At 30.5% G+C, this 10,291-nt stretch overlaps 1 protein-coding gene across 1 annotated transcript; it reads right to left on the bottom strand.

Annotated features, from left to right (window-relative positions):
- Positions 1 to 2,601: 2,601 nt before the first annotated feature.
- LOC104228992 (probable carboxylesterase 18) lies at positions 2,602 to 9,939 on the bottom strand. Its single transcript, XM_009781555.2, has 2 exons — positions 9,234 to 9,939; positions 2,602 to 3,215 (listed from the first exon to the last, which is right to left on the bottom strand). Exons 1-2 carry the CDS (start codon positions 9,864 to 9,866, stop codon positions 2,790 to 2,792), a joined length of 1,059 nt encoding a protein of 352 aa, XP_009779857.1. The 5' UTR covers positions 9,867 to 9,939; the 3' UTR covers positions 2,602 to 2,789.
- Between the last annotated feature and the right edge of the window lie 352 nt (positions 9,940 to 10,291).

Raw genomic sequence — 10,291 nt, 5'->3', positions numbered from 1 at the left:
GGTAACAATGACACTGGATGATATACTTGAACAGTGGTAACAAATGGCACTGGATGATATAAATTGGTCAGGTAACAATGGCTGACCGGTCAGGTAACAATGACTAACCAAGATATTGCGCTTGGGCTGTAGGAGCCCCTCTGGAGTCTGTACACACCCCCAGTGAGCGCCGTCGACGATAAATAAATATGGATGGCTCGGGCTGCACGCCGCAGTGGGTACTGGAATGTACCATCATATGCATTGCATTGCATTCATGCATTTGTTCATTATTTGTTGTTGTGATATTTCTGGAGATATTTATCTGCTTTTGCTGGTGCTATCTGATCCTTGAGTGTTGGGGCCCGAGTGGCTGACCAGGAACAAAGATATTGCCCGAGGGGCGGGTTTCTGTGCATAGTGGCACTGATGGTTGGAATTATTTTGCAAATATTAAAAAGATTATTTTCAAAAGAGGTTTAAAACTGAGTCAGATATTTTATAAAGGATTTTCATGGAATTACTGTTTTCAAAAAGGGTTGTACCGTCTTAGATAGCATGATGAAGTGTTCTTACGTGATTTCTTATCGCTCAGTTATTATTTACTCTTATTACCACTGAGTTGGAAGTACTCACTTTACTCCCTGCACCTCGCGTGCAGTTGCAGGTACTGTTCACCCGGTAGCGGGTTATTAGCGGACTGAAGGTATACTATTGTAGCTGAGCAAGGTGACCGTCAGCGTTCACGGCACCGTATTTCTTCATTGATTCTAAATTCCATTCTGTATATTGCTGGTCTTGTATTAGTATTTAGATCTTTAGATGCTCGTGGCTTGTGACACCCCGATTTCGGGCTGAGTCGGGATGGTTTCCATTATTCTATCATGTTTACTTCGCACTTGTGATTATATTATCTGCGAATTAGACTTATTCCCACTAAGTAATTATAAAGAGATGTATTGTTTTGTTATTGGCTAGCCTTGTCCCCACGAGAGGCGCCATCACGACCGGGTTGGGATTTTGGGTCGTGACACTTACGCTATATTATGCACTAAGTATAAGTGTATTAGGTAATACTGTATCGAATATAGCTTATATATATATATATATATATATAATATATATACTTACGCTATACTATGCACTAAGTATAAGTGTATTAGGTAATACAATATCGAATACAGCTTATATATATATATATATATATATATATATAGCTTATATATATATATATATATATATATATATATATATATATATATATATACTTACGCTATACTATGCACTAAGTATAAGTGTATTAGGTAATACTGTATCGAATATAGCTTATATATATATATATATATATATATATATATATATATATATAATGTATATACTTACGCTATACTATACACTACGTATAAGGAAAATAATAAAACACTTGGATATGCTTACATATATATATATATATATATATATATATATAATATATATACTTACGCTATATTATGCACCGAGTATAAGTGTCATACCACCACAAAATTGAAATAAAAATTAAGTTACCACCAAATTATAATCCCAAAATTTTAAATTCACCACCTAAAAGTTAGCATCTAACCAAAATCTGAAAATTAAAATCACCATTAAACTAAATTCTGAAAAATTAAATCATCACCAAATCGAAATTCTATCGCTACCGATTTTGGGTCATTCTTCCACAACAATATTAGGGATTAAAAAAGAAAAAGAAAAAAGAAAGAACGAGTAAAAAGAAGGAACAAAAGAAATTAGTTCCATTTTTAGTTTGCCACAGTATCCGTTACTTTGTGGGCTGAATCCTTCAACTGTAGTTGATGCTATTGGTGCAAGTGAAATTCAAAAATACCCAGATATACAAGTGGTAGTTGAAAAATAACCACAATTTTAAAAGTAATCGAAATTTAACCACTTTTTATGTAAAAATATACAAGTGGTGCTTGTTTGGACTTTAGATTATTCAAATCTTGTAGTTGAAAAATAGCCACAATTTCAAAAGTAATCGAAATTTAGCCACTTTTCACGTAAAGATATACAAGTGGTGCTTGTTTGGACTTTAGATTATTCAAATCTTCTTCTGCCAAAAAGGACCAATTTTTCAATTTCAATTTGAAGAAGAAAAATGTGCTAGTCAATGTCTCTTCAAGAAGATAAGAATTATGCTTCAATTACCAAGGGCTACATATTTTTCTTTTCCATCCAGATGAAGAGATAAGGAGATAAAAACAAAAAAGAGATGGGTGTGAATGGTGAAGTTGCAGATGGAGAGATAAGTAGATGAAAAGAAGAGAGAAAAACAAAAGAAAAGAAAAAGAATGAAGAGAAAAATAGAAAAAAGTGAAAAAAAGATTGTCTTGGAGCTTTTCATGCGCTAAACCGAAGTGTAAACCACAACATATGCCACATCAGCTCAAAAGGTGCTATTAATTCCAATTTTAACAAATGCAAGGGGGTCATAGGAACCTAGCAAGAGTGCATCTGGTTAAACGAGATAATCCCAGGGGTAATTATGTATTATCCCGGGAAAAAAAAAACAAAAGTAAGTAGAATATAGACATAACATATAGAATTTCCACACCAGGAGGGTAGGGGGTCTGGAGGAAGTGAAGTGCCAACAATTAACTAGAATGTCATAACAATATAAGTGCCAACAATAAGAGTACCAATAACCTGTCTATTCTCATATATAATATATATCCCTTTCTTGTTTAGCTCCATGAGAACTCTATAATTACTGCACATGATGTGATATCCAGATTGGTGAAGAAACAATATATCATGGTATCAATTCTTCACAACTTTGAGCATTGCTTATGAATGAAGTCCTTAATCTCAGAAATTAAGTGTGTAGATTCAGGTAGCTCTGGGAAAATGTAGAAAGCATGCACCATGGTTGGATACTCTAACAAGTAGACTTCTTTGCCCGACTTCTTTAACCACTCGTAGTACCTCCTTTGCCAATCTTGAAGGGAATCAAAACCACCTACCACTACCACCGTTGCCGGAAAATCCAGCTTTGATATGTCAGCGGCCCTTGGGCCGCTAACATTGATAGCCTCGTGGTCCCGGTCCATCCCTTCACCCGGTGGCAGGAATGCCTTCCATGTCCAATCCGTTCGAGTCACTGATATCAATGGGTCAATCTTTGCTAGTCTTGTTTCTGCTTCGGTTCGTTCCTCACCTCCGAAAAATGGTTGTATGGCCACCAGTCCAATCACCTTTTAGAGTCAGATGATCTTTCAATACGTAATTCAAATAAAAAGAATAATATTTGGAAGGCTGGTAATATTCAATAGGGAACGGGTCGGGTCAGATATAAGGCTGAAAAAAGATAATGTAAAGACAGATAAATTATCATACCCAACCCATATTTAATCTATACTATATTAAAAGCACGAAGGCCCTTAGCGAAATGTTGTTCGTCTTTTTTACCCTCTAAAAATAAATTTCACATAGGACATAATTGTAATTTAGTTACTTTCCTAATAATTAGGGTATTTGAATCACCTAAAATTTAAATATTTCCTTATTGAACTAAATAAGAAGTCCTAATTATTACCGTGAGTTTAAAACTTGACTTTCTTACCTAACATATATAAATTAATAAGAAAATGTGAGTTTCTTAAACTTAATAGAATACTTTTTATTTATGAAATAATATTTACATACAATAAAGGACTAAAATTTAAAACTAATGCTTTTTCTTTTCATTTCAAACTTGATCTTTATCACACATAAAAATATATTCTGAAGTTCCTCAATTATATGTTAAATATTATAATAAACATTTCATATAATAGTTATTTAATTATTATTTTTTTTAAAATTTTAGAGCTTAAAATTAATTAAATTTACTTATTAATTTATTTCTTATATGAACCATGGAAAAAGTTAAATTTTTTTTTTCTTTTGATTTTGAACTTTGTATAAGTCTAATGTGTAAACTATATATAAATGATAAGAAAATAAAATAAAGGAAAAATAAAAAGATTTAAAAAAGAAGAAGTACGAGTTCTTGGACAATAGCGTAGATAGTTCACTTTTTAAAAATATACAAGACTATTGCACTAATAATATTATTCAATATTATACTTTTAACTTTCAAAAGTATTAAATACACTACTATACTTATGAGCAATGTTGAGCAGAAATCAATAAAAGACGTAAAATTAACAAGATAATTTATGAGATTCTTTAATTTTTAATCCATGTTACATTTAGCTAAATATGAGTGAGTTTATTAGCTAGATTTCAATCGTAGATTCTCTTACTAGCTTGTTTTTTTTTTAAATGTCCCTTTTTGTTTATTATTGTACTTTAATTTTGCGTTTATTTAAAGTTCGTAGATTATTAGTTACCTGAATATATGTTGTAAATTGTATCCTTCAAGATTATTTAGATTTTCAAGGTTCTTGCCCGTGAAACTGAAAATCTGAAATTGTAAAGTTGGAACAAATTTTAAGTTTGAATTATTTATGTTGAGGACTCATAAGATATTTTTTTTAATTATTGAGTTAGTTATACACAATTAATATCCATAATCATCTTTAGGAACTTACACTTTTATTTTATAACTTAGTACTATATTTTAAATATTATACTCATTGAGACATGATTCACGCGCATCGCGCGTACCCTAAGACTAGTACTTATAAAAAATGGAATAATCGACAGATAATATGGATATTCATATTATCCATAGCTTCTTTAATATGATTACTTTTGGGAAAATTTCTAGTTTCACTAATTTGAGGTAAAAATAACACGGTATAATCAATTTTCAGACTGATCATTCAAAAATAGCCAACGTTTACCAAGTCAATAAAAAATAGCCACTATTTTGCTGCAACAGAGACCGGTCCAGCATAATATACTGGAGTTCGGTGCACCTGTGTATGAACTCCAGCATATTATGCTGGACTGGTATACTTGCTGGAACTCCAGTATATTATGCTGGAGTTCTAGTGTACTTATGCTGGAACTCCATCATATTATGCTGGAGTTCTAGCATACTTATCCTGGAACTCCAGTATACTATGCTGGAGTTCAAGTATACTTATGCTGGAACTCCAGCATAATATACTGACGTATTTTCTGGGTTTTGAACAGTATTTTCGCTAAGATTTATCTTTACATGAAAAGTGACTAAATTTCGATTACTTTTGAAATTGGGCTATTTTTGAACGACCAGTTGTAAATCTGGCTATTTTTAAATTTCTCCCCAATTTGAGTATTTGCAATTAAAAGTTAAACTCATTGGTTATCCATTTTTCAAATGGATAATAAGAATCTTATCCATATTTTACCCATTTCTAAAAAGTTCATTCTCCAACTTATTTTTTAGCTGATAGTATAAATGTATAACTATTTTTTTATCTATTTCTCCGCCACTAATATTCAATTAGAGCGAAGCATTATTATCCATGTGGCTTTCATTAACTTGCCTCTTTATTTAATATTATTATCCATTATTATTCTTTAATATAATATAGATAGATATGTGATTTTTTAATCTTCAAATAAATATTTATTTTATTTAAAATTAATACTAGAAATTATTAAATTGTTTAAATTTATTGATAATATTTTTAAGTATTATATATTTACATTTTAGTTCTAAATTAATTCTTAGTATAAATATCCTCACATCATCTCTAATTTTATTTTTATTATTTAATATTTTTAATTCTTTATTTTATCTATTAAACTTCAGTTATGTGGCCTTATCCACATTATGACCTTTCTTTTCATGCTTTAAAAAAAATTTCATATCAATTTTAAATAAGTTTTATCTTTCTTTTTTCTTTACAATAAAATTTTATTTTTTCTCTATTTGTTCCTTATTTTGCTATTATATTATTCAATTTTAATACAATTATATTGTCATGTAGCTTTTTATTAGCTTGTTTGAATTTAATATTCATTTTCATCACATTCATTTTAATATAATACAACTAACAAATAAAAATTATTTCAATCGTAACTTTGTCTCTATAGCTCGTATTCCAAAATATAATTTTCTTATCATATTTAAAAAAAAAATCTCATCTCAAATTCAAAAATATCTTATTCTTCTATTTGCTAAATCAGACCATATTTTCAAAAATCATCATATGCTTTCAAACTTAACTTTACAGCACTCAATTCAGATATTAATCGTCAAAAAAATCTAATTGTTGCAATAATGTTTTCATATCATTTTAAGAAATAATTATTTATGCATAAAATATTTGTTTATCCGATTTGTCAAAATTAATATAACCTCATTATTCTTGTTATTGAATATATACTTTAATTAATATTTTATTTTTTTCTTACCTTATAAATAATTTTTTTATTTTATATTAAAAAATTTGCTATTTTAAGTCATCAAATCCTTAATATCTTAAGTAAATTATTCACTTTATACATATTTTAATTTTTCCAAAAGTACAATCGTCATTGGTTATTTATTATTATGACTTTTGAAACATCCACTCTATCTTTTTCGAGGTAAGGGTAAGGTCTGCGTACATTTTACTCTCCCCAGACCCCACTAGTAAAATTTTACTGGGTATGTTGTTGTTGTTGTTGTATTATTATGACTTTTAATTAGTTTTCACTTCTATATTTTTAGCTAAAATAGAACGAAATTGATGATTGAATATATATATATGATATAGATATACATATATAGATAAGACTTTTCTTTTAGATTTTGTCTTAAATGCGCAAAGTGACATTTTCTTAATAAGTCACTTGACTTAACCTCATACTTCACTACCCTTCTTTTAAGATAATATAAATATAGATTAGTTTAAAATATGGTTAGATTTTGGGTAAATAAGCTATACAGTTTTTATGGAATACCATTATTTCATAATTCCCAAATCTTAAGACTGTTAAATTCTGAAAAGAAAAGGGAAACGAAAGGAAAATAAAAGGGAAATGAAGGGGCAGAGAGAATCTAAAGATCAATATTCTTTACTTAACGGAAGTAAATTCCATTTAGTTATTGTACGCGTGGCCAGAAGCATCTAATTAAAATCAAACACGCAACCAACAGTGACGAAAAGAAGTGAAGGGTGCGGTAGGTTAGGTTTAATCATCAAGGAAGAAAATGAAAAATGGAATCGATATTACTAATAATGTATTTCACTTTTACTTGTCCGTTATTAACTTTGCATGCCCTTTAAGAAATAATAAATAAAATATATAATTTACCATAATACCCATATTATTTGGTGTATAGTTTTAATAAATTTGAAAAATAATTTTGAATAAGTAATTAATGCTAAGGACAAAAGAGAAAAAATAAATTATTTTTTTCTTGATATACGAAAAGTAATAAATAAAAATAAAAATTTATTTTTAGAATACTTCACGGCTAAAAAGTAAACGAAGGGAGTAAAACAATTAATGGAATTCCTGGTTCATTAAAATTCCTCACATTTTGTTCAAAGTTGAAAAGGTGGACACTTCGTATTGCGGGTTCTCTACTGGTGGACCACAATCTAAATCAAGACTGTTGATTAACAAGTCGAAAGGAATAAAGGGGAAGAGATTCGTACAAGTATCTAATTGATATTTCTCAGGAATTGGTTAATCGATTTAGATTTATTAGTACTTCTTTTGGCTACACATATCACTTTCCATCTTGGCTTAGCCAATATTGAAAGACATGACAAAATAGAACAGAGGAACATCTTTCCCAGTAACATTAAGGGGTCGTTTGGTAGTATTAGGAAAAATAATATATGTATTACTAATACTTTTATTAGTTATATACTTAGGGGTCGTTTGGTAGGATGCATTAAACAAAATAATGCATGCATTAGATAAAATAATGCATGCATTATCTTTATGTATTAATAATACCTTATTTGGTACACTTTTTGAACATATACGTTAGTTATACAAGTATTATCTTATGCATAACTAATGCATAAGAAACAATGGTATTAACAATGCAATGGATTTTAATGCATGCATTAGCTTAGTTAAAGACAAATTATCCTTAAGAATTTATGCTTGATTAAAATATACTATAATATTAATGCAAGTTTAAAATAATCCAAGAAAGTGAAAAATAAAGTTATATCCCTAGTAAATAAATAAATACTTGGCATATTTTTTTATAAATAAATATCCAGTTCTATACTGCAATATAGGTAGACAAATCAAATTATTTTTGAAACCTTTTTCATATAAAAATATTTCTCAACATATGTTTCTTTTAAAAAGATAAAGTGATGGACTAGTTATGCGTGTATTTTTGTAAACAAACAATTCTTTAAAAAAATGTGGAATGCTTTAATAAATTAAACCAAATAGTGGATAAGAAATATGTTAGCATAACTAATACCAGCATCACTAATACACCCTATTCAACATTATTCTTACACACTTTATCAAACGACTATATAGTAAATGACATTAGCAATATCATAGATTTTAATACATGAATAAGCATGTATAAAGACAAAACTACCCTTTCAAACAACACGTGGATAAGCATGTGAAGGTTATTTTTTTAAACAAATAATTTCAAAAAATTATGTAATGCATGTTATTTTTAATACACCAAATCAAACAGTAAATAAGAAACAATCTCAATATTACTAATTCCAGTATATTTAACATATCCCAATCAATAGTATTCTCATATACTCTAACAGGTGACCCCTTAATGATGTTTGGTAAAACGTCTCAAAGTGCTCCAACAGTAGACTAATATCTTTGCCGAACAAGAACTACTTTGTGAATTTTTTTTATCTAGTATTCAGAATTCATCATTAATTGTAATTCCCCCCACTTAGGATTCAATTAAGGGGAAGTGCTCTTTGCCGCAAACTTTTAAAATTCCCCAAGTTATTAGGGCTTGTACGAAAATCACTGAGATTGGCAATATTTGATGTAACTTAAACAAAAAAATTACAAAACCTATTGTTGAAGAATATTTTGATCCAAAAACATTAATGGAACATACTAAAATATACTTAGAGCCACTTGTGCATTTAAGCTTTCAATGCAAAAGAAAAAGGGCAAAAAGTAGAAGAGATATTTGAGCAACCAATTTTACTTTAAATAACTGACACAATAATAATTGTGGCCAGTGAGGCAGTGATAATTTAATATTATACAAAATATATGGTAATCCATATTTTTTGTAGGAGTAAAATATATACAGAAATGCAGACGTGGCATATGTATGGGTTTGGAAAATGAGAAGGATAATGGAGAGAGAGGGACCATACCTTGAGTGTTTTGAAGCTGGACGATGATTCCGACGCTCTTTTAGCCATGTGATGAGCGAGGTTCCCTCCGGCACTATCTCCGGCGACGAAGCAGCATGATAGATTCACGTTATCCGGTAAGATCCCCCGGTTCTTCTCGTCGTCAAGGAACTTCAGCACATCAAATCCATCGTCGTACTGCGCAGGATACCGGTGTTCCGGCGCCAGACGATAGTTAACGGAGACAACGACGGCCGGGATTTTCCTGGCAAAACGTCGGCAAACGGCGTCGTAAGCCATCCCATCCGCGCTGAGGTAGACAAACCCTCCGCCGTGGAAGAAGACGATGATCGGAAGTGTACTCATTTTTCGGGATTCATCGGTGGTGGGAACGAAGAGACGGAACCAGAGATGGCGGGAAGGATCGACGGTGACGTCGGAGGACTTAACGCCGTTAACTGGATTGGGATTGGCCGGAGTTTTGAGGGCGAAGAAACCGAGGAGGCGGCGGTTTACAGTGCCGTTTTGACGGCTAGAATAATTGGTAACGGCGGAGATGATGGATAGTGCAATACGAGTTCTCCAAGGAAGTGGGGGCGATGAAGCTGACGGTCTCTTCGATTGAGGATTGAGGAATTGTTCTTGCTGCGCCATAGATGCTAACCTAAAGAGCAAGAGAGAAAAACGAGAAATGTACTGTGTGAAAAATACAGTGGAAGCACAAGTTCTCCGTATATAATATGTTGCTCTTTAAGAAATACATAATACAGTATGACGCTTTTAAGGAAATACTACTTCCGTTTCAATTTAGATTAGTTTCATAAAAGCTGTATGAAACATAATATTTTTGTAATTATAAAATCTTCTTATTAAAATTAAATAGGTAAAATGAAAAGTTTAAAATTGAATTATTTTCAAATTAAAAAAATATAAAAATATTATTTATTTTGAAATAAATTAAAACGGGAAGTATGTCATTTAATTTGAAAAAATAATATAGTTGAGCAATTTCCTCGAAGGTTTAAATTTGAGTGGGTCCTGAAGCACTATTTAAAAATGTACAATTGTAGTATGATTTC

The sequence above is a fragment of the Nicotiana sylvestris genome, chromosome 5, assembly GCF_000393655.2.
Source record: "Nicotiana sylvestris chromosome 5, ASM39365v2, whole genome shotgun sequence".
NCBI classification, from domain to species: Eukaryota; Viridiplantae; Streptophyta; class Magnoliopsida; order Solanales; family Solanaceae; genus Nicotiana; species Nicotiana sylvestris.
Note: the sequence above shows the minus strand (reverse complement) of the source record. Positions and strands in the feature narration are given on the sequence as shown.

What these genes read in the sequence shown, in the direction of transcription:
- LOC104228992 (XM_009781555.2), bottom strand. Translation starts at nt 9,866, where the DNA reads ATGGCGCAGCAAGAACAATTCCTCAATCCTCAATCGAAGAGACCGTCA. An exon ending in CCAGCTTCAAAACACTCAAG is followed by an intron (nt 3,216 to 9,233) that starts GTATGGTCCCTC and finishes TGACTCTAAAAG; the next exon opens with GTGATTGGACTGGTGGCCAT.